The 27,699-nt window shown below is 37.8% G+C and overlaps 4 protein-coding genes across 6 annotated transcripts in view; 1 reads left to right on the top strand and 3 right to left on the bottom strand.

Moving 5' to 3' along the window:
* LOC146468405 (A disintegrin and metalloproteinase with thrombospondin motifs 6-like) overlaps nt 1-27,699 on the top strand; it is a 234,253-nt gene that overhangs the window by 203,753 nt on the left and 2,801 nt on the right. The gene's annotated exons all lie outside the window — the stretch shown is intronic.
* Nucleotides 1,636-9,547, bottom strand: LOC146468408 (histamine H2 receptor-like). 3 transcript variants are annotated; one of them, XM_085124597.1, is made up of 2 exons: nt 9,438-9,547; nt 1,636-3,746 (listed from the first exon to the last, which is right to left on the bottom strand). In XM_085124597.1, the coding sequence occupies exon 2, from the start codon at nt 3,703-3,705 to the stop codon at nt 2,629-2,631; it is 1,077 nt and encodes a 358-aa protein (XP_084980723.1). In that variant the 5' UTR covers nt 3,706-3,746; nt 9,438-9,547; the 3' UTR covers nt 1,636-2,628. The 3 variants fall into 3 exon arrangements, with proteins under 3 accessions (XP_084980723.1, XP_084980722.1, XP_084980721.1); XM_085124596.1 differs by lacking the exon at nt 9,438-9,547 and adding an exon at nt 4,797-5,074; XM_085124595.1 differs by lacking the exon at nt 9,438-9,547 and adding an exon at nt 3,825-4,135.
* Nucleotides 15,289-18,651, bottom strand: LOC146468407 (histamine H2 receptor-like). Its single transcript, XM_085124584.1, has one exon. The coding sequence runs from the start codon at nt 18,380-18,382 to the stop codon at nt 17,387-17,389; it is 996 nt and encodes a 331-aa protein (XP_084980710.1). The 5' UTR covers nt 18,383-18,651; the 3' UTR covers nt 15,289-17,386.
* Nucleotides 22,843-25,406, bottom strand: LOC146468406 (adenosine receptor A2a-like). The gene has a single exon (XM_085124623.1). The coding sequence runs from the start codon at nt 25,057-25,059 to the stop codon at nt 24,097-24,099; it is 963 nt and encodes a 320-aa protein (XP_084980749.1). The 5' UTR covers nt 25,060-25,406; the 3' UTR covers nt 22,843-24,096.

Here is a 27,699-nt window from a genome sequence, read left to right as displayed (position 1 = left end):
CCGGGAATTGATTCCGGGCCACATTGGTGGGAGGCGAGTGTTCTCACAACTGCACCGTCCTTGCTTCCCTAATTTGATCGATTCATGACAATAATTGAAATGCTCATACAACACCTTTTTGATGATGTCCCTCTGGGACATTAAACAATGTTAAGCAAGACCAAAGCTTGACCTGGAATGCCTCTTATTGATTTAAAGATATTACAAGCCACTTGAGAAATGTGAAGTTTCCCAGAACGACCAAGAAAGACCGTTTCTTTGACCTGTTAGATTCCCCAAAACCGAAACATTTACCACGCCGTTGCACAACGGCGAGATTCCAGTCTCTTTTATACAGCTGTTTCGACAAAGGTTGTCAAAAAAGCGTAAAAGCGTACGCGACAATGCCGAAAGGTAGTCTGGGAAATACCTAATAAATTTCAAGAAAAGCTCAGAATCCATATTGCCCGCCATCTCAAGTCTTCGCTGTGCGGTCGAGGCATTATCATTTTTAAACGGTAAAGTGAATTTACAGGCAAAACAATTGCTCGTCCGCATCTTTTTAACCTTCCGCCGCTACGGTTTTTCTCTCGCGTGATCAAGGATCTAAAGAGAAATAGTTCTGCAAACAAACTGTTTTGGTGGAAATGAAACGTTGAAAATTAGACATTTCCTTCTATTTTAATCACAATTCAATTCAGCCTTCTGAGGAAATATTTCACAACGCTGAATTGAACGATCCGTTGGCAGCGCCGTTTGATACGTATTGTTGAGTTCTTAGAAACTATTTTGGATTTGAGGCGGACGCATTGTCGGGTGTTGCCCTCTGTGAAATGAAAATGTTTGGTCAAGTGTGGTTTATTGATAATCACAAACACAATTGGCATGTTTGCGTTACCATTAACTTGTCTTCTGTACAAACCCGGCTCAACTAGTTGTGAATTTCCTAACATTATCTGGCAACAATTTGGCGTAATGCCCGGTTGCTCACGTGTGCTGATTTTCCATGGCAACAAAATTTTGACAGCCAACCTTTTCCATATCGAAATTGTAAGGTTATCCTCATAACTTTAAGTTTTAACACCATTTTGGCGGTTCTTGATTGTTTTAAATTCTTTTGAGTTAGCCAGTAGCGTATAGCTGGTGGGATGTTGGGAGATGGGCAAAAGTTGGGCGAGCGAGCAGCGAGGATGGGGAAGAGGCGATTTGAAATATATTTCTCGCGGATTCCGCCACTCGTTATCACGCTATATCGTTATCAAAAAAAAAAAAAAAAAAACTCGTTATCACGGCTTACCCTGCGATGGTTTTCTGCGGTTTTAAAGAAATTAAGAAATTCAAGTTGGCGGATCCAAGGTTAATATATTACACCATCTTTTCAGTTCGCTACTCCTCAAAGAAACAATTTTGGAAGTGCGCCATCGGACCTCCAAGTTGCGATGAGAGGGGAGGTGGGCAGTCATCTAGGCCGCCATCTCAAAAGATATATAAGTGGAACGAACTAGTCAATTGCTCTATCATAAAACTGCACAGATGCCGTCTTTTCCTTTGGCAACTGCCTAATTTGCGAATATTAACTGGGTTGCTCTTTTCATGTCCTAATCGGTGAATGAAGTATTTTATTAGCTGGAATGCTCTGATAGTTCATGTGCTAATCTGAATGAATTTCACTCACAGTTACTGAATAACACATGATATTTCGTTATATTTTGCTTCCAAGTACGGTTATTATTGTATCTTCTTTGGTCACAGTCAATAATGTACTTTTACGATTCTAGATAGCCGCGCACTTCTTCTTTATCGGATTCATTGTTACTGTTTCTCTTTCGCAAACTGCGGACTGTTTTCCACCTGGTTGTGAAGGCTACTGCAACATGAAGGATAATCAATGTTTGGGCACATGTTACAGTCCTCAATGCTTGAATTCCTGTCACGATCGATATAATGCAGACGACTGCTTTAAAAAGTGTCCCGGGTATAAGAGAGGACTAGTATTATTTAAATAACCGTAAAATGTATGATCTGAGCAAAGACAAGAACATGAATTGTCCTCGAAATACTTCAGTGTAATAAAAATTAACTGAAGAATGAAACTTTGTCAAAAAAATGGCAATGGTCCCTGGTTACTGGTGTTGAATCTAAGTTAATTTCGTGTTTGCTTTGGTTTTACTTTACCTCGCTCTATAACTAGTTACTAAAATTCGCGCCATTTTCTCAACCCGATGGGAAACCAAACCAAAACCAATTGTGTCTTGGTCGCACACGTTTTCCCGCGCTTGGCGCCGGTTTCATGTATTTTCTTCGAATTCTGATTGGTTCATCGTGCTGTCTCCTCTATTGTGATTGGTTAGTATAACTGTGGAGATTTTTAGAGTCGCGTTTACGTTTTTTCAAAAAATCGGGTACAAAGATGAGAATAGTGCTTAATAATTCTGGTTTGTGATGTTAACCCAAAACTACTAAATTTTACTAAGAAACTGAAAAGGCGAGGGCAAATGTAGGTTCAACATGATTACATGGTCATTTCTGCCGTTTCCAATTGCCGTTTGCTGTAAACGTAATTCTAAATTTCTCTAATACTTGGCTTTGGTTTTACGACATTCGATAGAAAATAGCTCTCAGTAAATACCTCAAATAACAAGTAATTTTTTACTGGTCACGTGCATTTTCCTCAGAAGTTTCTTTTTGATATCTTATTGCTCTTTCTGTATTATTTTCATGTTTATTTTCATTAGCAACCACCGTCATGTTAAACGCTCGTGTGGAGTTCAATTCCAACCTTGTGTGCCTGCCACATCCTTTCAAAACTTGATAGAAAGCGTTCCTCAGTTGAGAGTTCATGAGCGCGTAGATTACAAAGTTACAACATGAATTCCCGTAGGCCAAGGTTATTACAGTTCTTTGGATCGCGTCAGGAATTGCCGAGTCCCCTTTAAAGGCGCGAATCATCGTAGTAACGAAGTAAGGCATCCACATTATGAAGAACACACCGACTACAACGGCGAGAGTTTTGACAGCTTTCATCTCTCGTTTGACCTTATTTCGCGCGCTTTTAGCCCCAGCGTACTCAATGGTTGAAATGCGTCGAGAATTTCGACGGACTTCTTTAAAAATGACGGCATATGCTGCGATCATTATTGTAACGGGAATAAAGAAGTAAAACACTATTAAGAGAATGGTCAAAGTTGGATCTTTCAGCCAATGTATCTCGCACTCTGACATAACCGGGTTGAAGCGGTGCTCGGCGAGCCCCAGAGCAGGTAATATGGCTAACACGACCGACTGCAGCCATATGTAGATCAATGAAATCACGATTCGTTTAGGAGTAACTTTAATGTCGTACGACAAAGGCCATTTAATCGCGATAAGTCGTTCGATGCTGATTGCACAAAGATGGAGAATGGAAGCTCCGCATAAAAGGACTCCGCACATTGAAGAAATACTGCACCATGTTTCACCGAACAACCATTCGCCTGAAAACACGGAAATGTTTATATAGATTACACGAAGTAGAGGAACTAGGAGGTCCGCGCCAGCCAAACTGCACACTAAATAGTTTGTGAGGCTCCGTAAATTCCTAAATCTCCAAACCGCCAGACAAACAAGACTGTTTCCCAAAAGGGTAAGAATTGACAGCAAGGACAAGGCAATTCCGTAGAGGATAGATTCGATCTGAGGAATCGTGGTAAGCATGTTGTTGATGCGAGCTGCACCTGTTTGATTCATGGCTCTGCGCGCCAGGGAAAGGAGTGAAAATGTCACGGCTCCTGGAATTAAAAAGTAAATGTTAATGTGAGTTATGTATGCATTAAAGAACTGCTATTGTAAGCGTGAATTATAACGACCTTTTTGTCTCCTTATCCGTCGTTTGCAGGAAAATACAATGGCTTGGCTCTCAACTAAATCATCACTTGCACAATGCCAAAGAAAGTGACTCAAACACTGGAGAAGTTGTTTTTCAAGAAGTATTTAACCTCTCGACGGTAGAGGACAGCCCATTGTTTCGCGACTCAAGTGTCATCTTTTCACGCCAAAGATTGTGAATTTAATATCAGCAAACAGGATTCATTAATACTATATGCGTCACACAAAGCAAACATCGGAAAGCATTAACAAAACCAGACGTGAGTGCATTAGAAATTTGGCGCTCGCAAAGTAAACAACGGCGCGGGTTCTCGAGGCGTATGTTGTGAACTTAATAGTACATAGGAATATTTAGTTCTTGTTCGATCTGAGAGAAATTTATTTTCTTTTATTATTCTTTTTTAATTTTTTTTATCTAAGCTGGACCTAAGCTGATGGTGAATCTGGAACAGAGTTACTAAAAACTGTAGAGGTTGGACCCTCCACACAGAAAAATGCATGATATTTTCCGTCGTGAAAATGTTTATTTGGAAACTGCTAAGATTGTAGCTTAAAATAGAAGGACAAATTGAAATAGTCAGTCCTCTTCTAAATGCTGAATAATGACGTGGGCTTATGTTAATCCGTACGTGTTTCTCTGAAAGCAATTTGAAAGAGGAAATTCATATCACATCACATCAACAAGATAAGCCACATTTCTCGATTTCAATTTTAATTTAGATGGAATTTATATGATGAAGCATCGCTAAAACGGCTTGCTAGAAAAAAAGTTTGTATTGTTTATAATGTGTTGTATAAACTTGTACAATTTGAATTATGTTTTTAGGTGTTTTCTTTCATAAAGAACGGAAAGTGTGATTAAATGAGCTGAGCCGCAGGGTTAATCAGTTCAGTAAGTTTAATCGAACTTGTAGATGTACCTATTTGAATGCAAGCTAAACATTGAACCGTACCTTCCTGTGGTGCTGTTTATTACACTGTAAAATACGATTCTAACTTTCCCGTCACCAGATGAAACTCTTAAAGTGCAGCAATTCAAATAAAAGTCAGTTGTGTCGACAGTGGATACAATCCAAAAGTGTTTGAAACGATTCTACTGGAAGCTATTGAAGTGCGTTTTCCTGCGGTGCGGATCATTACACTTTGCAAGCTTCTGTCTTTCTACGTATAAAGACTTTATCGAAAATTTCCATTGCAATCAATTGACGACTATTCCACGCAGGTGATGTAAGACGAATTTTCCTACGGAACTCTTTATTGCTATTTTTAAATTCCACTTCTAAAGGATGTTATCGTATATCATATGTCATATATCATATATCATATATATCACAAATCATATGTTATCATAGCTTCAAATCCCGACTTTTGCGGTGAAAAATTAAAACGTGTGTAAAAATTAAATGTTCAGTTCTTTGAAACTGGCAATGAACTTCGAGAAAAAAAAACTGAAAAACGGGAGCGTACGAGATATATTTTAGCAAATAATCAATCATTTATAAGGAAGCAATCGCCTGGTAGACTCTTTTTTGTCAAAAAAGTTTAGAATTGTTAAAAAGGAAAAAACATGTTGAATATATAGTCATCGCTGAGAAACAATTTAGACTCCATCGGTAGATCCTCGGAGACCCTGGGGCACTTAGTCAGGAAGAAGGGATTTTCATGGGCGAGAGTTTACGACAAGAACGTTCTCTCGTTCTTGTTGTAAATCCAGTTTCGCCCATGAAAATCCCTTCCTCCCAACTAGCTGCCTCTGGGTTTGCGAGGATGCCTGATATGTAAGTCACATTCAGCTGATAGAGTTTAAAAAAGAAAAAAAAGCGTATCCAGGTATTGTGAGGTTGGAAAACACTGTTTTCAGCTGTTGTTTGTTATGGCAATTATATCGCAGACATTTCTTGCTCAGCGCACAGGCTCCAGGATGTGACTGAGTCAGAATGGTCGGTTGTTACATTCATCAGTCATTTGCGGTTTTAGATTCTTAGATTCTCATTGGCCACAGGACGGTACCTCCTTTTGTTACGGCGCACACGTTCTGCGCATCTCGGAATGGTCCGAGGTAACCGATTTGCTTAAGGATAGTGCCAAGCTGATTACAAAGGTATTTTTGCTCGGTTTATGACTATAAGGGAAAAGCAGAACTTAACGAGGGCTGTTGACATTCAAAAAGAAAATTGGGGGTGACAACGCATTTTTTTAGAGATAATTTTAGAATAGGACATTTCCGAGTTGCTGTGAATCTCACTATAAAAGCGAGGCTAAGTGCAAAACTTTTCATACGAAAACTAGTTTTGTTTGCATATGAATGAAAACTAATTTTCATAACAAAAACTTGGCACTTAGCCTCGCTTTCATAATGAGGTTCAAAGCAACTCGGGAATGGTCTATTACTGTGGCTCTCTGAAAAGTGCATGGCTACCCCTCCCCCCATGTTTTTTTTTTTTTTTTTTTTCGATTTCAATAGCCCTTGCTGAGATCTGCTTTTCCAGCATCCTGAGCCATAAACCATATAAACCATAGAAAAGTATCTCAGTATTAGCAGGCACCGACCTTAATTACTTCAGTTATATGTAAAGCGGTTGTCAATTGAGTGTCGAAAGCAATTTCGCTTGGTTTTGCATAACTACGTTCTGTGATTGGTTAACAAAACTTGCGCCACTTTCTCAACCAGTGGGAATCCAAACAAAAACCAAACGTGTTTTCGCCTCAAGCGTTTTCCCGCGCTTGGCGCCAGTTACATGTATTTGCTTCGAATTCTTATTGGCTCGTTGTGTTGTTTGCACCTGTTTGCCATTGGCTAAAGTAGTTACTTTGGTTTTGGTTTTACGATACTCGATTGGAAACCCCTCTAAATTTCGAAAGAATAATTGTTGTTGGCTATAGTCCGAAGTAATCCAAAGTAACAATTTATCGCGAATTGAGCGTGATTGGTTGTTCAGGTTTAGTTTTCTTTCGAGTATGAAAAACATCTCATGCCTTAAACATACTAGGTTTCCCATGCTATTTGTTAAGATAATTCTTGCTAATTTCTCCCCCCATCACCCCCCTCTCTGCCACCGATCAACAACAGTTCTATCCTTACCCTCTCATACAACTTTGTTAACCTTTAAAATTCACTGTCCTCTCGCATAAAGCAATAGCTCTGCCTGTACTCCCCGATGAAATGAATGCTTCTCGGTGAGCTACTGAAACAACTATATCCGATTTTCATAAAGATATAGGTAAGCCTTAAAAAATTTGCTCAAAAATATGGTTGGCAAATAGCGACACCATTCTAATTAGAATCCAAAATATGACAGTTTGATTTGTTACTTTATATTCCAGGTAATCAAGCTGTGATTTCCTTCTATATATTGTTCCCGGAGCCTGCAGTATTTTTATCTAGTAAAGCGGTTTTCGGTTGAATGTGGTAAAACCAAAACCACAGTAATCACTCTGACCAATCACAGCAGACTTGAGCAGCACAATAAACCAATCAGAATTTAGAAGAAATGAAACCGGCGCCAACGCGGGAAAATGCGTGCATTGCTTTTGGTTTTGTTTTTCATCAGGTGAAAGTAACTGAAAAAGTGGCGCGAGTGACTCCATACGGTTATTTGGCGCGCGGCGACTGGGTACTAAAATGGCGCGAGCGCGCAGTCTTCTTACTGATACGTGAATTTTCATTATGCTGGCACGCGAAACAAGGCCAGTTTTAGCCTGAAAAGTAAGGTTAATTTGACAAGTTTTCCACGGTGAATTTTTCTCAACATTGGGTCAAGGTTAGGATTTAGCTGGTATTTGTAATCCAAAGAATCTTATTGAGCATTTATCACTGCAATAAATGGCAAAAACGAAAATTGCAGAAATTGGCCAATTGATTTTACGAGGAGAACCTTTGGAGTTTGCCTCTTCTTTACACAAAAATAGCGAAATTTTACCGCACAAAATTCAGACAAACCTGTTTTGAAACTAACTGGGAGTGAAAGAATCAACAGATGTATCATCCGCTGGTTGCCATGGAAACGAGGTTTACCAGTTGTAACGGTGTTTTCAGCAAAGCATAAGGACTTAGGTACTCGAAACTATGTTTGAACCCAGATATTTTTACAGGGCTGAAAGAGCCAGAACATCAAAAAATATATATCACTACCAGCGAAAATAGAAGAAATGGTATAGAGCCACATTAAACCAATCACAAAAGCAAACGCGAATTCGATTGATAATTCGCTCTAATCCCGTATATATTTTTTCGTTGAATTCGTACCTTTTATTATCGAATATACGGTCAACGGCGATCGAGCCAATTTGAGTGTTTAGGGTATTTTCTGCAGACAAGTATGTCTTCTTGCTTTGTTCACGCAGAATCAGTTTCATTTTATAGCGAATTGTAATAAAACGTAGTATTCAAATATTACCATTACTCTTAAGTATTGAATACGTTTATTCACTGCACTGAATAAAATTGATATTGTGCTTTTTAAGTCTCAGTTTTATTTTCGATATTGTATTCTTATTATAATCTATTCAATATTGCCATTATTGTATAGAATTCATTTATGCATGAAGCGATGAATAAAATATTGTGGGTAGGTAAACAGCGATGAAACATGAAAAAACAAATTGTACTAAATCAAGAACAGAATCAACTTCATATTAGCGGCTAAAAAGGTCTTGACATCAAATAAAATAACCGTCAAATTAGTCTTCTTACAGGCTTCTTTTATAACAAATAAAAAAAAGTTTTCTTTTCGCTTGGAGAATGTAATTAAAACTGAAATGTGATGTTGATATTAGTTTCAGGAAATTTTAATTTTTTTCCATTTTCAATGGTGAGACCAATTAGTCACTTCTCTGCCCTCCTGTGTTTAATTTCTTAGTCTCCTAATGAAAGATTTTCCTGACAATTAAAATTAGTCGGCTTTTGTCTTTAAGATGAGTTCACTCCTAGATTTCCATTATCATTTGATTAGGAACTCTGTGTAAGAAATGTCCTTTGTAATAGATATCATAAATAATACAGTGAATTAATTTGACAAAACTGTAAAAGATTGGACGCTGCGGGAAGGGAAAATATAATGAATCAAATTTTACACTGTTACAGAAGATTCTCTGGCCCAAAATTTCAGTTCAAGTTTTTGGCATTAATGTACTGTCGTTTGTAAATGAAAAGAATATCCAGGAGAATATCATAAATTATATACATCTTGCTGCTGCCTTTTTTTCTTTCTTTCTATGTATGTCAACGAAAGTAGCTTTGGTATATCCGAGCAGAAGAACTTCCTGCATTTTAATTTGTTTCCTGAAAGAAAATGCAGGATTTCTCAAAAAAATTAAAAGCAACAATTTCATAAAATTTCCATCTAATTAAACGAAAGGCAAAAATCGTTTTGTAAATGGAAAATTCGGAAACTTGTTTCAAGCACATATCAGTGTGGACGGTTACGACAAATATTGACGGTAGTAAAGAGTCTTGGATCAGAGGCTTCAAAAATCGTATCTCACTAGAAATAACAATTAAAACTTGAATGTATTGTAACCTTCAGTTTCCTTGCTTTTGACAAACCTTATCTCACTGGAAATTACAATTTAAACTTGGACTGATGTATTCTAACCTTCAGTTTTTCTTGCTTTCGCCTGACTCTGGAGCACGCAACATACGCCGTTGACAGCTCCGGAGATGAAACAAAATTCTCTTTGTGATCGGCTTCTTGTCCTTAATGCCTTTTCCTTGTGAAGGTAAAAGCCTTTATCCCAATTTTCAAGTGCTATTTGAAAAAAAGCGTCTTTATAGCTATCCAAATAAATCTTTAGCGAGAGTTTAACATGTTTTTAAGACGGAAGGAAATGTGACGCTGTCAGTACTGAGCTAATAGTATTTACAATTCAAGTGTGTTATGAAAAATACGTCAGCAGAACAGCTGACTGCGCTCCGTGAAACGCCGTTGTCTTCTAATCTCGTCCCCAAAACATCGGTGTTCTAACAAATCTGACCTTAATTATTACCGAGCACGGAGTATCATATTTTTATATGTCGAAAAAAAAGTTTATGGTGGTAGTTATCAAAACACTAAATATTAGAAACAAAGCTAGTAAAAAAAGTAATCCTTTACAACTTAATATAATGTCATGGGCTTTTAAATTAAGCTCTCTAAAAAGATACATATGACTTCCCTCTCTTACATCGAAGAGCTTTTATCTTCATTGCAAATTAAAAGAGTACTTGAAGGCAGCATCCTCTGTAGCAATAATAACTGCAATTTATTATTTCTTACATTACTCAAACGTTAAAGTTCCAATCAAAATGTAAAACTAACACGTCAGATAAATGAAGACGTTTTAAATCTATCGCTCACGTCAAAAAGTCGATACAACTGAATTAAAAACTTGGCAGTAATTAGAGGCTTTCTTCTAGACTTGCCTGTTAATGGCGGCTGGTTCGGAAGTTGGTCATATCTATTGCGTTGCATTCCTCGCGTTTTTGTGTTCAAGGATATCTCTTTAATGTTATATTTTAAGCCTGGTGAATAAGTGATAGAGGTTAATTTTTGCAGCCAGTGACACAAGCATACTCGGAAAAGGAAAATCCAAGTTCTCCTTACAGGGGTTGCACCTATATTACCTTTCGATTACTATTTCGAATGCTCTACCACTGAGCTATAGAAAACTCGATTGTGTGAGCCAGGTCAGTATTAAATTAGGTTCATGTAGCGAACATCCTACATACGAGGGGCACCCAACGGATCTTTTCCGTAAATTATCTGTTCGGAAGGCCCTTAATCCCATACAATTTTCTAAAGGGAATTTTCACCTCGAACGTTCGTGATATGGTAAATTTAAGGCCTGGTGTTTTCGGATTGACAAAATTTTGGTTTCGGGTACCGAAGAAACGTCAGCTAAGATTTTCGGAAAGGAAATAAGACCTAAGGTTTTCGAGAAGTGGAAAAAAAGGCCTAATAATTTCGAAAAGACTCAAGTTCCCCTAGAATGACCGAACAGATAAAAATATTATAGCGCGGCCTGAAATGAACCTACAGGCATTTAAAGGCACTCCAGATAGACTAAAATTGCGTTTCAAAGGATTTGAGAGAAAACTGTAGTTGGGTGCCCCTGACATACTGTTAGAATTTGAATGTCAATGAGTGGTATATGAAAGAAATACGATGTTATGATTTAAGGGACCGTTCATTTTTTATGAGCATGGGGGGGCTGGTGGGATTTGGTTAATTGCCACTACGAAACTGTATGACCCCCCCCTAGCATGCAATTTTTTTCCACATGGCCCCCCCCCAGCAGAACCATTTTTTTCTGATGACCCCCCCCCCCCCCTCCCGCCCAACCAGAAACAAATCATACTCCTAACTTTAACAAAACGCTTATGTACTGTTTATATCAAAATATATCGTAATTGTTACTGTGATTTCTTTACAGTACTATTAACAAGTAACCGTTCTCTACTTAGGTAAAGATTTCTCTTGTTTAAAAAAACGTTTTATAGATAGCAACACGTTTACGGCAACGACAAACCCTAAATTTCCATTTAGATTCTCAAAGAAACTATAAAAATTAATCAAGCAAATGGTTAACGTGAAATTACTCCCCTTCGAGTAGAAACAATTAATACACGTACAGATTTGACTAACAAAATACGGATCGAAGCATACCAATCAACGATTACGAGTCATATTAAACAGAAAAAAACAGCGGACGCACAGATATCAGTCGCGTAGGTAAGGGTTAGATAGGGGTGTTCGTTGAGCCCCAAATCTTGCTTACTAGGGGGGTCTGGGGGCATGCTCCCCCGGAAATTTTTGAAAATCTAGGTTCCCAGAAACCTCATTTCCTGCATTTTGAGACCCATTTTAGGCAAATCACAAATTTGTTTTACAGCAGCTTTTTGAGCTATATACATCATTCCTATGGCATAATTGTTTCAACTTAAACAAGAAAGTTCAATGTACATTCCGCGCCCTGTCGAGTTCTGATAGCTATTCGATCTACTGATAGTCATACACCAAGCTGGTAAACTGCATCATTCTCGGGTGTAGGCCTTCGAACAAATTGACTATCTCGTCAAAATTGACAGGCATATCATATTTGATATGCATTAGAACCAGGGCAGACATTCTACTCTCTCGCATGGTACACCTCATGTAATTGCTCAACCTTCTCATTAAGTGCTTTTTCTTCCGCCATTACTGATCTGTAAAGGGGGTTCGTTCGAACCCCTCGAACCCCCCCTCCTACGCGCCTGGATATTAAAGTACTGCTATTAAAAATGACAGTTACAAGCTTTTCTGAAGATGGCTTACGGCTCAGATTTACCGTCAACTGAAGTCACCAACAACAGTTCTATTATTAAAACTAATCTGGATGTTTACACTAGGCATACTACTGAGTCTACTGATACTCCTGGGTTCAAATAATTTACTAATCAACAGTCTCTATAAAAGTGAGTACTATTACAAAGAACATTAAACAATCTATTGATATAGTTCAGAGTACAACCACTTTGTAGAAAACTACTCCCCCAAGGATGATTCAATAGTGAGACTGATACGTTTTTATATTAATTTGAACTTGTACAAACATAGGTGTCTACCTCAGTTTATATTCATTATTGCTTTTCCAACAGATATGCTTCATTTCCTCAGTTGTTGTTAATATAAAATGCAGATTTCGACCTCAGTATGTAAAACAAATTAAAAGTGGTTAGGAAAATCGCATTAAATAAAATTGAAATAATATTCAATTTCTTCATCTGTTTCTGTGTTGAGCCACTTTCAATTTCCCCTACTAGCCAATTATTTCTGGTGACCCCCCCCCCCCCCTCTTTCACTCATTTTTTTTTGGTAGCCCCCCCCTTTAGTGCCATTTTTTTTCTCGTGGCCCCCCCCTAAATCCCACCAGCCCCCCCATGCTCATAAAAAAATGAACGGTCCCTAAGCCTGGTGAGTAATTATTAGAGGAGACCCTATTGGGAGAATTCGGATTTTTTTTTTCCGAGTATGCCTCTGTCACTGACTGGAATATGCCTCTGTCAACATTTATTTCCATCTTCAAGGGAAAATGAGCGACTTAGAGCATGTAACGTTTTTCTCAGACGAAACGTCGCTGCGAGTTTTGCAAAAAGGGTCTGGGGACGAACTCCGAATAAGTCTGGGATAACAATCGTTTGGGAAAATAAATTGAGCCTCTCCCTGCTAAGATCCACGAACTGCTTTTGATTGATAATCAGATTTTTCTGATCAAAACGGCGGCAATTTTGTAGGTGCTGTTCTTCGCAATATCTGCTTATCGGCAAACTATAACATCCAATTCAAGACAAGTGAATTACGAGTCCAACTTGTTGTGAAGAGCATCGCACAAGCTGATATTCTGGAGATGCACAGAACGTATGCGCAGTAACAAAAGAAAGCACCAGTCCTTAAAATGTGTCCAATAATATTTCCTCCTCTGGTGTTACTGGTGTCACGTGACGCAACAAGCTGGATCGTGGGTATTTAGGATCCTTAAAGTGATATCTCTCATTTTCAGCCTTTCACTTCAACATTCCTATGCTCCATTTTTTTTTTTTTATTCAAAATATCTACGGAATAAAACTAGCCGTTTTGAGCAAGCTAACCATTAAAATTCTTTCCATTGACGTTTTACAGCTTCATTGGCCGAAAACAAAATGAAGAGGTTTCGGTGAAGAAAATTATAAAGGATTTCATATTTCAAGAGATAGTTTTCTTTGCTCATGTGTTAACATATATTTTATTGAGAATTTCCCATTTCTTTCTCGTATATATAAAAAAATGCTAAAAATTTTCCATTGTATAGGTTCTTTTGATGAAAATCTTCTCGCAATTCTTAAAGGAAATGTTTGTAGACATTTTGCCAACATTCAAACACAGCCACGACCTCAAACACTTGTTCCTTCGTTCCTCAGAAAAGATTATTTATTTATTTTGTTAGGAAGATACTGGTGTGCGTGTTTTTGTCTCTGTCGTAAATTGGCTTCCTTTTCCTTCAACTCTCAAGTTATTTTAAGAAGCCAATACCCCTTTTTTTATTTCATACGTTTTGTTATTTCAGATGTAGTGCTCTGTAGGGGTAGAATAAAGTTGTTTTTGTTGTTGTTCTTGCTGATTGTACAGTCATACATATTTATTGGAGCATGTTTTTTCGCCTAATGGAAGGTATTGTTTAAAAATAAATTGCCTTCAGTATATTTAACGAGAGTGACACTTATCATTCTTCTACGACTGATAAACCTGTGGCCGTCAGATTCTGGATCAAATTGGAATTTAGAAATGTTGGATTTTAAGCAGAGGGGGAGAACAGAGAACTCGATGGAAGACCCTCTGAGCAAGGACGAGAACTAACAACAAACTCAACCCACGGACCACATTGTTTAACTTTTCATATGCGTAAGTCGATGACCATTCATTTAATAACTGGCGTCAATGCTTTTATAATTATCTTTTGTTTCTTGATAGTACACCAAAATGACTAAGCACACAAGGCGTTAACGACAACGTTGAAAGGGTCTGTATGTTTGTTCTTTGTTAGTCAAAGAGGAGGACATAAACGACTTTTAGTTAAGATCATGATGTTTATAGGATCAATTAATTTATTGAGATTTAATTACTTACTGATGGAATATAAAACACACTGGTATATCTCTAAGATATTCAACAACTATTCTAAAATCCAAAACATGTATCGTTTAATATGCCAGCTGAAACAGTTAACAAATGAGGTGCGAGGTATTTTGCAGTTATCAGTTATCATAAAACAGCTTGCATTGTTTTTTTTTTTTTTTTTTTTTTTTTTTTTTTTTTTTTTTTACTGAAATGAGAAATTTTGGTTTGATTTTATTGTTAATCATGTTTACGTAGAAATGTTGTTTAATCTGAGTCCTCATGGTTAAAAAGCTGGGCGGTAGGAACCTCATAAACGTGTTTCCGATTTTCAGCCATCTTTAATTTTACTTCGAAGTACAGGTACAAAAACTACAACAGACTTCTTCAAAGTAGTGAAATCTGCCATTTTGGACGGAGGAAAAGACGCGACTTTTATCACACATTATTTTTATGGAGCATAGGGAACGACCGAAATCAAAAACTATCCTTAGTCCCAGCTAGACTGCACAAACTTTGAAAGTTTGTAATATGCGAGAAAACATACTTAACTTTGTGACTTTATCTAAAATTTCTTTTGGAAAAATTCGTTGTGACAGCTCAACGTTCGTCCAACCATATTTTGAAAGGAAGGATTATCAGAAATAAGAAGATTTCTGTTTTACTGAAAATTTAACTTTCTCATCGCAATTTTAATGTTTTTCTATCATTCTTATATTCTTCTATTCGTTTAGATCTCTTTTCGGTCAATTTTAATGGATTTCTGAAGTTGGGAGGAACTGAATCAAGAAATCCAAGATGGCCGTCGAAACTGTTTGCGAGGCTGACAGTACGGCAAAGAGCTTATTTATTTGGGCCAATATTTCAAATATTACAACTAGTCTTCTTCGGGGCCAGAGTTACAATACATACGAAAACTCGAAAATAAAGAGGAGCAAAGCTTTATAATCAGTCTTTTTAAAATACACAACTGCTTGTATTTCATATATATTGTATTTCGTATATATTTACATTTCTACATTTTTCAATAAATTAATTTTACCATAGTTTGATTGTTCGCAAGATATGTAACGCTGTTGTAATTATTTTGCTGCCAGGGGTCTTTTTGGGCATTCTGTCACGTGAATCACACAACCTCAGGTCACGCGACATGAATTAACATTTCAAATAATTGAAAAAAATTCCCCAAAGGAATAGAAAGCGTGTAATGCTTTAATTTTTTCGATCTTGAAAGCTAACTTGTTTTCCAAACTTCAAATGACAGGATCACGAACAATTTATTTTCTTAGTAAGTAGTATTATTTAATGCTTTTTACAGCCCATCCCTTCAATTCTTTTATTTAATTCCTTCTTTTGGCCTAAAATTCACCCCAAAACAAAAACAGCTGCTTTTATTACTCAACTTGTCTTGTCAAGGGAAATTCAGGGACTATGAATAATTTATTGTGTTAAACTCGAGTTGTAAAAAATTGAAATAAGCACTCAGGTTCTTGCTCGAGGAGTTACCTTAATTATTCCTGAATTATTCTTGCTCCGTCAGGATATTTCGAACATTTAGTTTTCAACTAAAAATCTCCTTAAAGGAGGCAATATTATGAAGGAAACTAACGTATATCCTCTCTAGTTATTCCTTAAGAAAGTTAAGGGCGGTCTTTCTTGACAAGATTCACCACAAAAAGGCAGAATTAAATTACCACCGGCGTCAGCTTTTCAAGCCGTAATGCGTCAACTTTAACAGAGGCTTATCGCTAGTTTAAACAAATACTTCTTTTGTTATAATTGTCGGCACATTTGAATAACAAAAAGAAGGCCTTAAACAGATCGACATCTTTCTTATAACATTGGCATACTAACGAGCCTGTAAACGAAATCATACTGGCGCCAATGGCGTATGCAAATTAGCCTGACACTCGTTTTTTAGCTTTACAAAGTTAGGGCCTCGGGCAAATGATGGCAGTAGAGAAACCTTTATAGATAGTTAAAAATTGAATAACGAGGTCATAAATGACTTTTTTGTGTGGGAGTAGAGCATTAGTACAAAGTGCCGTTTATTTTCCTTTTGCGAAATGATTTTAGGAAAAGGCCGTTCACTTGGGCCCATCCGCAAATTTAACAACTGTTGCTATAAAACTGGTCCCAGTTTGCCTAAAATATTTTTTCCCACTCACGTTTGAGGTCGTAATATGTGACGTGACCTACTCTGTATACATCGCGCACATTAGTATGATATATTCCTTTTTTACTTATTAATGCGCGAGCTTTATACGTTTTTGTGGCTTTATCCTAAAAAAATAAATAAAAATAAAAAAAATAGCCCACCCGCTAGTTTCTTTTTTTAAATAACCGGAGGAATCATGCGTTAATTTTCTTGAGCTAAATCTATTTTAATACGGCTAATAAATTTTTCTGTTCAAAACATTGATATACAATAGCTTTTTTTCTGAACTACTTTCAGAAACAAATGAGTGTCCTCACTATTATTGATAGGGTCACGTTTGCGTCCTTTTATCTCCTTATTTTCTTCTTTTTTTTAACCCATTAGGAGGTAACTAACCCGACGGCGGGCAACTAGGAAGCGCAAAACAAAAGATTAATTTAGGAACAGAAATTAAGGAATATGATTCCTTTTCAGTCTGCTCTCTGTACAATGAAATCGTGAAATGATCTAAGTCAAGTGTTATGCAGATTAGTTTAGATTCACGACGGTGAATTCTACTTTCTTTGAGTAAGTTATCTCTGGATTTAAGCTCGCTCCATTCCAGGTTACAATTAAATTCAACATCTGGATAGATCGACGATATTAGAAGTGTTAAATGAGTTGAAATAATCACAAAATACTCTGAAAAAAAGTGATTATTTTTCCTTTTTTGTTGGTTTTGAAGTCGTGGGGTTGTTTAGGGTCAGTGAGCAAACGAGGGCATGAATGTTCTGCTTTCTTATGCACTAGCGTCCCTGTGAATATTCATGACTACTTGATCTTTTCTGGAACTGAGTGGATTGGGGCATTTGAAAATCCGCTTGCAAGCAACTCTGAATTGTGTACTCCGAATAGAATATACCCACGGATTTGCTGCAGAAGAAAAATACGCCACTAGCGAAGCCCAAGCCCACACTCTGCGCTCGAGAATTGCCAAGGTCCTCTGATCTTTTGGCTTATTTGAGCCCGATATTCCGAGTTGAATAGCTGCAGTTACAAGACTTGGGACCCAAAGCACGATAAAGAGTAGAATCACAATGGCTACTGTAATGGCGGTTTTTCTGTGGCTAATCTGTACGTTTTTGTCACTCCAAGCGCTTGAGACCTGGATTGATGCCACATGGTTTTCGCGCAAAATCTTTCGAACTTGATTCCTGGCTGCTTTTAAGATGCTCAGATAGCAAAACGTTATGATTACAAAAGGTAAGATGCATGTTATGATCCCCATTACGAGCCAGAGAATTGATAGATGCTGCTGTACGTGCTTAAAAAGGCGTACGCTTGCAAAGACCAAAGAGATTGACCATACCGATATGGTGGCGATTAAGCAGTGCTTTCGAGATGCCAGCTCCTCGTACCTTAACCCAAAATTGACAGCGATGTAGCGATCGATGCTTATTGCCGTTAAACCAAACGTTGTCGCGACTACAGCTTGAATCCAGGCGAAGTCTTCCACCTTGTCGAACACGGACTCTTTCAGCTTGCGTTCGGGATAAAGATAGCTAAATATTATGGTCTTGGAGGCTAGCAAAGGATTAAGCAAAATTCCAACCACCAAATCGGCGGATGCTAACGAAGCTATGAAAAAATTGGAGATGGTATGCAAGGTTTTCGTCCTGTAAATAGCAATTAGCACAACTGTATTACCTCCAATGGCCATAATACTAGAAATACAACTCATCAAAGCCAGGATTATAAATTCTGGTGACTCTGGAGAGATAGCTGTCTCATTCATTGCTATTTGTCACTAAAGGTGGTATTGCTTAAGTTTCTGATCCAGTTCGAAGCTTTTGGGGTGGTTTTAGTCGTCTTAAAGACCTTTCCGCAGCCAGGTGTAGTCTTCGCAATTTCAGAAGTTTGCCTTTTAAAAACAAGGATCGTGTCTATGAATTCATTTTCTAAATCAGTCTCTATTACGTAAATAAAACATGCTTTATCTTAGCAAAACTCGTATCCGACCAATCACAAACAATCGGAAGCAGGTAATTTACGAAAGGGCAAATCCAACAAAACACCAAGAAACAGTAGTCAAGAAGCCGAATTTGGAAATTTAACCAAGCTCGGATAATTTCTCACTTTAGATGCACACTTGGATATATTTATTACGTTAACTGGAAACAATGATTAATATTTTATTTTGTTGTTGTCTTGAAATACAACTCTTGAATTTATATCAACCTGAAAAACAATGGAGAAAATGAATTTTCGGTAAGTGAAAGGTTTGTGATGTCTATTTTATCCTGTTTGCTTATTACGACGAAGGTGTCTAGATTGTAAGTCTTGCGCTAATTGAAACTTCGTAGTCAACCAATAGATGAGAGTCAATACGAAAGGAAAACAGCTGAACATGTGTCATCAATTTTCTAATGGAGGTTTTGTGAAAGCCAAATAAAACTATTAGAGGAAGCGACATGGGGAAATTTCCCTCGAAACGTATGCAAATCAGACGGTAGAAATGCCATTTCCAATAGTCTATTTCTGAGTTGCTTTGAGCCTCACTACGAAAGCGAGGCTAAGTGCAAAGCTTTTCATTTGAAAATCATTTTTGGTTGCATGTGAATGAAAACTAATTTTCATAACAAAAACTATGCGCAAAGCCACGCTTTCATAATGAGGTTCAAAGCAACTCGGAAATGGCCTATTGAAATTTCTTACGGTCGGAAAGCTCAGCTTTCAAAGGCAACGCGGGGCTTATCATATGAGACAAGCAGTTTATATAGAATGTCGTCGGAACAAAACCCAACGACTAACTCAAATAAAACCAAAATATAATAAGCTTGAAACCATGCAGTTTTCCTTATATGGTATGTTTACCGTCAAGCAACAGGAAAGAGTGTGCGTGGCAGTCCTTAGTAACGGGACTGATTTGAAAGTCGTACTCGTACTCGATCTCGTACTCGAATCACAAAGTCTCTTTTAGCATAAACGACAAAACTAGCCACAGATAAATGGTCTTAAGAAATTGAAATAATTTAGAAAAACTTAGTCTCTTCTGAAAGTTTGAGGGTGGTGTGCTAAATAGTTCTGGAGAAACGAATGTTAAAGCTGTCAAGATTTTAAAAATGTATTGCTGAGTGGCAAGTGCAGCCACAGTCTTTGTAAATTTCACCGTTTTTGAAAGCTTATTTCTCTGCGAATACTGAAAATGTCATAGCAAAATTTACACTGATCACCAAGTGTGGTATACTCTCTTAGGTTATGTTGTCAGTTTGCTCGTAACTTGTTGTTTGAAATATGTTAACAGGCCCGTAGTAAGGCTAAAACAACTGTTGGGGCCGAGCAAAAATGGTTAAACAAAAAGTACACTCCCCCCCCCGCTGGCCCCGTCACTCAAAAAACAGACCGATTAGGCAGTTTAAAATGCAACGAGGACTTCAAAAAGTAGTAGATTTAGTAAGAAAAACAATAACTTTGCACCTGCATCACACTTTTTGGTACAGTTCTTTGCCGTTTTTTTTTTTGGGCAGACAACCACGTGAAATTTCCTAATTTCACGTTTGAAGGAGGACATAAACAAACGACGACAGATTTTTCTTTCACATTTTAAATTTGGAATCGGGCAGTAAGAATCCGACTGCAGGATAATTTTTTTCCTCTGACTCTTGAGGGGACATACTGGTGTGGCTTTTGACAACACGTGAACACTAAATTGTTATAAACTAAGGGCATTTATATTGCTATCTATGATGATGAGCGGCTGTCAGAAAACAAGTACACTGTAGTTTATTTCAACAGCTTCCACGGCTTGAAATTGGTTGATTTCGATCCATTTTAAATCTTATTTCCGATTCACAAGGTACCGTAGGAGTAACTTTATTGCTGTTGTATATAAAAACAAACTGTTAGCGAAGGAAACTGACAGGTACTGTAGTAAACAAATTATTGAAGGTTGTGAAAAGGCACTTTCAGCATCAGAGTTTAAGACTTCTTGATCAGTGCACATTTATTTGTTTTAATTATATATATTTTTAGCACATTGTTTTTTAACTTCGAAAAATTCTGGAGGGCTCAAGCCCCCCCTGCCCCTCCCCCTGCTACGGGCCTGGTTAATGTGGCAAAATGCAACAATAACATCGGCAAAATTCAGTGTAACATGCATATGACATTGGCAAAGATTCTCCCATACGTTAAGAAAAACAAGGGATGTAAATTGGAAAAACACCTGCTTGGATTTCCAATGTAAACAGATAGACTAAAAACATTGCATCGGTTGGGTTGTTGAACAACATGTTAAACGTATGACTAAACGATCCTTCTTCGTGAGCACAATGATCCTATATCAAAACACGAAGGGAGAGATTTCAAGAGAATTCTTGAAGGAAAACCAATCATAATTAGCTTTCAGGGTTTTTTCTTAGTTTTTCCCTTTTTTAACCAAGATACAACTCCAGAACTTAAGAAAGCGCCAATCATAACGTTGATAACATTTCGAGACCCAGTCGACCGTCTTAATTTTCAAGTTGCCATCTTTTTTTCATCCAGGCTGTCTGTGGCCAATAACAGGCAATAAAGACACCATTAAATAGTTTCATGCGTGAGTTCAGCGATTTTTGATGCATTGGGACCATTCTTCGCAATTACCTTTCTGTTTTCAGCGCAAAGTGTTTTATTTAAAAATAGCTATCATGTCTTCCTGTGGGTCTAATCTTTGATCTCAGCCACCACACGTATATCTGACAACTTTTTTTCGACTCAAAAGTTTCAACACGTTCACCTTGAATTGACCGCTCTTAACCCTATCCAGACCGTGTGGGGATTTTCGTCTTCTGGAACCGAGAGAAGAGAGAGAGAGAGAGAGAGAGAGAGAGAGAGAGAGAGAGAGAGAGAGAGAGAGAGAGAGAGAGAGAGAGAGAGAGAGAGAGAGAGAGAGAGAGAGAGAGAGAAAGAAGGGGAGGGTGCACCGGTGGATGACGACCTCTCCCCCCCCCCCCTCCCCCAACTTTCTTCTTAACCCTGCGACTGTTAAAGCTTTGACAATGACACTTGGCGGATAAATGGTACGTCCAAAGATGTTTCATTTAAAAAGGATTTCTATTTTTTAAAAGTTAAAAAAAGAGTAAGTATCTAAAACTGGTTTCCATGGTAACGTCAAAGTCAATGACCGCATCAGATTGTTTCCAGATATATTTTCGAAAATAGTCTCGATTTTTTATGGCGTTTGCTCAATTATTAAAAACGTTATTCAAGTTCAAAGTTGATGCTGGCAGAAATCCCCCTCACGGTCTAGATAGGGATAAGGTAGGTCCAAATTATCAGTAGGCAATTAATTTAAATCACCCTATTTTTCCGGCACAAATTCTACGATTTTGAAAGGAGGGAGGAAAACATGCTAACAGGGTTGTCGTCGGAGTATCGAAAATCTGCTGCTCTTCCTCGCAAATATTTGAACATGGAAATCTTCGTGTTGTCTTCCAAAACCTGGCTCTGACACGACAACTTGAATATCGCATGTATTTGACTCGATCGAAAATTTTGGCAGTTCTACAACTCGAGTTAAACCAAGTGAGCAGTAATTTTTTGTGTTTAGGTTTATTATGCCGTATGCAAGGTGATTCTAACTTTTGACAGTCTGTTTATGAAATCTTAATGTTACCATTCAAATGAAGCTACTGAGAAATGAGAAGTACGTTCCTGAAAGTGTGGGCGATTATTCGAGGAAATGCGTTATTGAGCTGGGAATAGAGAGTCCAGCTCAGATTTGGAATATAGTGATATGTATACATCACTAAACTGTAAAAGAGTAATCTTCACTTTGGAGTCAGTGGAGGAAATGTTTTTGCGTGATCGATCATCAAATTCCAAATCAAACCTAGTATAAAGCCGTTACTTCCCATTTAATGTTCTTTGTTTAATTTTCCCTACCTTGAAAAAAAGATATATACTATTGTCTTTCGGTTTTTTTGGCATTTAGATTGAGTGCTTTTGGAGGAAAAAAGCCTTAAAGAAGCAAACTTGGGTAGTTACGTCACGAGGTTTGAACACAAACTTTTGCAGGAATTATTGGAGGGTGGGGATCACGGGAATACTTCTCGGAAAAAAAATAGTGGAGATATGTAGCCTGGCGTCAAGAAAAAGCCACCCATGGCCAGCTTCACACTTTATACGATAAACTAACGTATGCCTTGAGATGATTTAGAATACTTTTAATAAGTGTTATATCTTTTCACTGTAGAGAAAAAACATTGTTAAAATTTATAATCTACACCCTTTCCATCTTTATATATTGTTACTGTTATTGTTAATAAACGGAAAAGCAAAATATTACAATTTAATTAGGGAGAATAAAATTCAGTGGGCGGCAGGAAAGCCTCATTTTATCCATTTTACTCCAAAAACGTTGTGACAAGAAAACCAACAACAACTACTACTGATGCAATAAGAATTTTAAAGGGTGCTAAGTGCACAACCCCGTTACCAAGGTAACTCTCTCTTATGTAAGGTGTGTTAAATCTCACAAATAATATTAATCAGGGCTATCCAACAGTTCATTCATTGAACATCTGTTAGGAAGACCTAGCTCGCCTCAGCAGTTCTGTTTGAGTCGTGAATAAAACTAGCATTTCCTTTGGTACTTTTGGTGGTTTGTTTTCTTTAACTTTAGTTTCATGGAACCATTAATTCCTTTTGCTTTCGAAGAGACGAAAAGTGTCTGATCGCTTTCTGTAAACGGAAGGTGCGCTTCTAATTGATTCTAAACAATTGTATCAGTCAAACGTTGAACTTCTTACTCATGTTTTATGACCTACGCTTTTACTTTGCATTTGGCCATAGGCAGAATTGCATGAATTATCAAACACTTACTGCAGAATGGCAGAATACACTCTTATTTTATATTACGTTCACGAGCACAATGCTACACGTTCTATGGAAAAAAGTTAATTAGCTGCCATGCCACGAATTGAAAGACAAAGCCATGGTTTCAATATTCACTTAATATTGCCTTTTTTCTGGAGGCGTAGCAGACGAGGTTCTATTCCATTCTGGAGATCGCATTGAGCTCGGCAAATGAAACAAAAACAACCAAAGTGATTCAATGATACAATCAAAACACCTGTTTGAGGTAAAAGTGTGCAAAACGTACGAGGCGATGGAAAATACGGGCTGTTCAAATCAGAAGTACGTTACGTTTTACTGACTGAATAAACACAAGTTTTTATGAACCTTTGGTTCCCAAATTTATCGAGGGAAACGCGAATGAAGTATGACGTGGTATTTTAGACTTTGGTTGAAGGTTTGCTTACCTCCCTGCTGTTAAAGTGACGATTTTTTCTTAAAAGCAGGAACATGAAAACTCCAGATTAATTTGTAAAACCTTATTTAACGAAATGACAACTGTTTGCTTACTTCCTCATTTTAATGGGAAATCTTCTCTTAGTGTAAATAAACCACTTTGCGTTTGCGGTAGAATGCATTTTATGTTTCTCTTTTACGTGGTGTAATAAATTAAAATCATGAAATAGTCTTAGAGTTACGAAAAGTGGCAGCGATACTCCTCGAAAGTTCCTTCCTCAAACGCTTTCGGCCCAGAATCCTTCTCAAAGTGTTTTTAAACTCCGGCACTCTTATTGTAAACACCCATGGGTTGACAGCAGACGAACAAAAACAAAGGAAAGCCAGCCAGAACCACGCAAAATCAATCCGCAATTTCTTACAGCGATCCACCGTTACCAGCTCAATACAAGAGGCCACAAAGCTAGGTATCCACATAATTACGAAGAGAGAAATGATTATCGCCGCTGTCCAAGATGCCTTGCGGTTTTTGACTGACAATTGCGCCTCCTCGGCGCTCAATTTGCGTTGGGCAATTTTTCTACATTGTTTCTTGGCCGCGAGGTAGATCTGAAGATAGCAAAATGCAATTAAAAAGAGAGGAATTATTACTGTCAAGATGGTGGTCGAGATCCAGAGTCTTGGTAATATTGCTGGGTCGCTGATAAAGAGCCTGACCGAACCAAATATGAAGGAGAAGATCCAAATCATCGCCAGCGCTATGAAACACTTTTGCCGAGTCATAACTCTGTGATATCGGAAGACAGCCGTAATTGCTACATATCTGTCGATACTAACTGCGCATAAATTAAACGTCGTGCTCGTTGTAGTTTGAATCCACATAAAGTCTGCTTTCTTGGAAAGCCAGTGTTCGCCCTGCCATTGATCCAACGCCACTTTGGCAATTAGAATCGGATTCATAAATAAACCGACGGAAAGGTCTGCGAAGGCCAGAGAAGCTATAAAAAAGTTCGACACATTTCGTAGTGCTGTTGTTTGATAGATGGCCAGCAAGACAACGCTGTTTCCAAACAGGCAAAATGCGCTGGAAAGACCGTACAAGCATATTAAAAGTATTGCAGATAGCAAAGATAGCTCAGCAGTGCAATTTTCTCCTCTTCTTAGACTCAGCGTTTCGTTCATGGTTAGAAACTGGAATTGTTCTGTCTTTAACGGCGAAAGCTACTTGGCACTGATTCCCATGGCCATGAACAGTCTGTCGCTCGATTTATCTTACTTCGAGACGTTTTAGATTCTAGCAGTTGTAATAATCTTCTTTGTAAACGAAGTCTTTAAAGGGCTCTCCGCTTGTACAGCTTTCTTACTCTACAGATGACAAGGCTAGTATCCGGCCCTTAGTGACTTCCTTTCGCTGCCTCCGTCGTTCGACAGAAAGACCCGCTCCTTATACAAATGAATGGGACAGGCGACTAATCACACCAGTCATTATGGACGTTCTAATTAACTTTTCTCACACGGTGGCGGATATTTGATGATTGATTTTTGCATTTGCATATCTTAAGGTCAAAACGTAATGGGGAAGTGGCAGCTTTGGTCAGCTTTGCGAACTCAAACAAACACAACCGTCACCGCAAATTTGATCATGCATCAGATTACGAGTTCCGTCCGTTCAAACAGCCTACAGGGAACTGGGAAAAAAAACATTTTGGAAGATAAATTCACCTTTGATTTTTAACCCCGAAGATAGCACAAGTTCAGGCGCAAGTCGTACAACAACAATCAGATATAAGTATCTCCTTGAATAATATTCACGATCAGCTGCTTCGTCAATGCTAAAACGACACAAACGTCGATGGATAATTTCCTCACGAAAGGGTAGACTTTCCACATATTGTTCAATCTCAGATATATTGACAGAATTCATAAAATGTTTTAATTAAGTTTAGCTAAGAAAAAGTGAAAACAGCTGGTCGATTTTGAGTCGAGCGCGTGAGTTCCATTATCACATCCGATGGGCATTAAAATTATCATACGTTAGTTCCTTTTTTGACGGAATTAATAACAGTTTTATTACGTACTTTTCAAAGCTCCTGTCAAAAAAAAGTTTTCTGTCAATAGCGATTTGTTAAAATTAAACTTAACTATCGACCGGTAAAACTGTAAAATCAATTAATCTTTCTCAGACCTACAAAATACTCAATTTACAGTTCAGCATTGGTGAATAGGTTTGATTTTTCTCTATCAGATCATCCTTTTCAAACCTTCCTCTAATCACTGCAGGTTGTGGTTTATTGAATGTGTCATCGAACATATTTGTAATTAATCTGTCTTACTGTTGTCAATCATTGTATTTGAACAGGGCAATAGATCATCCAATGATTGGGGGCTCCTACTTGTCAAATTCCTATTTTGGGATTTCAATGATGTCCGAGTGTGGTAAAGGAAAATCTGTCTTTCAAGAAGCAGCGGGATACTGTACGTAAATACGTCAACTATTGTTAAAATCAGTTTTTACCTCCGACAAGCATTTGATAGATTGATTCTCTTTATTGACAGGATTCGTCACCAACAGTTTTATTGCTTTTAGTCAAAATAATGTTCTCTGTCTAGAACGTGTGATTTTTACTGAAAACAACGCCAAAATCTCTCGTCTTTTTCAGTCCAGAATAATACTTCGCTTAATTAACTTCAGAGTTTTGAAATTGCAGACAGCTGATGTTTAGCACAGAGACCATATTCTTGCCCAAAACCCTGTAAAAAAAGCCATCTTTTTTCCAGCCAAGGATTTACAAATAAAAAAAACCTTAAATTAAACGTGTTTTGTTTTGTTTTGAAGCCCCCGAGGAAGTACGTGATATAAGCGCACTCAAGTGTTCGGATCAAACACGAGCCGTAGGCGAGTGTTTCTCCCCACTGAGTGAGTTCTGACCCCCTACACTTCCTCCATGTCTCATAACAAAACAGAGCACAGTCAGAAGGAGTTTTACTTAGTACTTCCTTTTATAATTTCGCGTTATTTACATTTTTAGAGAAATTCGCTTCAATTTACAAGAAAATGTTTTATTCTTATAGCTTGTGGGCACGTACGGAATGGCGTCACCGATGATAACATGTTTGGGTAAACATTAATTTTTTCTTTTTCAAGTTTTAAATGTTTTAAAATCCTAATTCCTTCGAAAAAAACAAGCACCACCCAAGGTCTTATCAATTTTCTGGCAGAGCTGTGCTATTTTAATCGTGAATTTTCCCTTCTGACTTGCGAATAAAACTGAAATTTGTAGGGATCTGAAAGCTGCACACGCAATTTAAAATGGCGTCAGTTGCGCGGTTGATACTCTCACGAGGCACGCTCAATTCCAATAAAAACAAACGTGAGCCATATTAGAATATTTAATCTCATCCATTTGAAGTTGCTACCACATGTTTAACTACTTTGACATAGAGGGGCTTCCTCCTTGCCCGTTTAATACCCTTAAGGCATTTTCAGACGAAGTTGTCGTCTTTAGCCATTTCGATAACTTTACTGCGCTCTGTGATTGGTTAGTAAAACTCGTGCCACTTTCTCAACCAATCAGAATCAAAATCAAAACCGATTGCGTTTTGCTCGCGCGCATTTTCCCGCGCTTTGTGCTGGTTGTCCGTATTTGCCTTCACTTTTGATAGGTTCATTGCGCTGCTTACGTCTGTTGTGATTGGCCAGAGTTTACAACGCTAAGTGAAGCCCGCTCTATCCCACTGAACATATTTATCATTTAAGTTATTACTGTGATTGAGTGAAATTCTGAAAAATTGCTTGTGAAAAGGAGATTGGGGGCTCCTTCG

This window comes from Pavona decussata, unplaced genomic scaffold (assembly GCF_977016875.1).
Source record: "Pavona decussata unplaced genomic scaffold, jaPavDecu1.1 SCAFFOLD_131, whole genome shotgun sequence".
NCBI lineage: Eukaryota > Metazoa > Cnidaria > Anthozoa > Scleractinia > Agariciidae > Pavona > Pavona decussata.
This window is presented reverse-complemented; position numbering and strand designations above follow the sequence as displayed.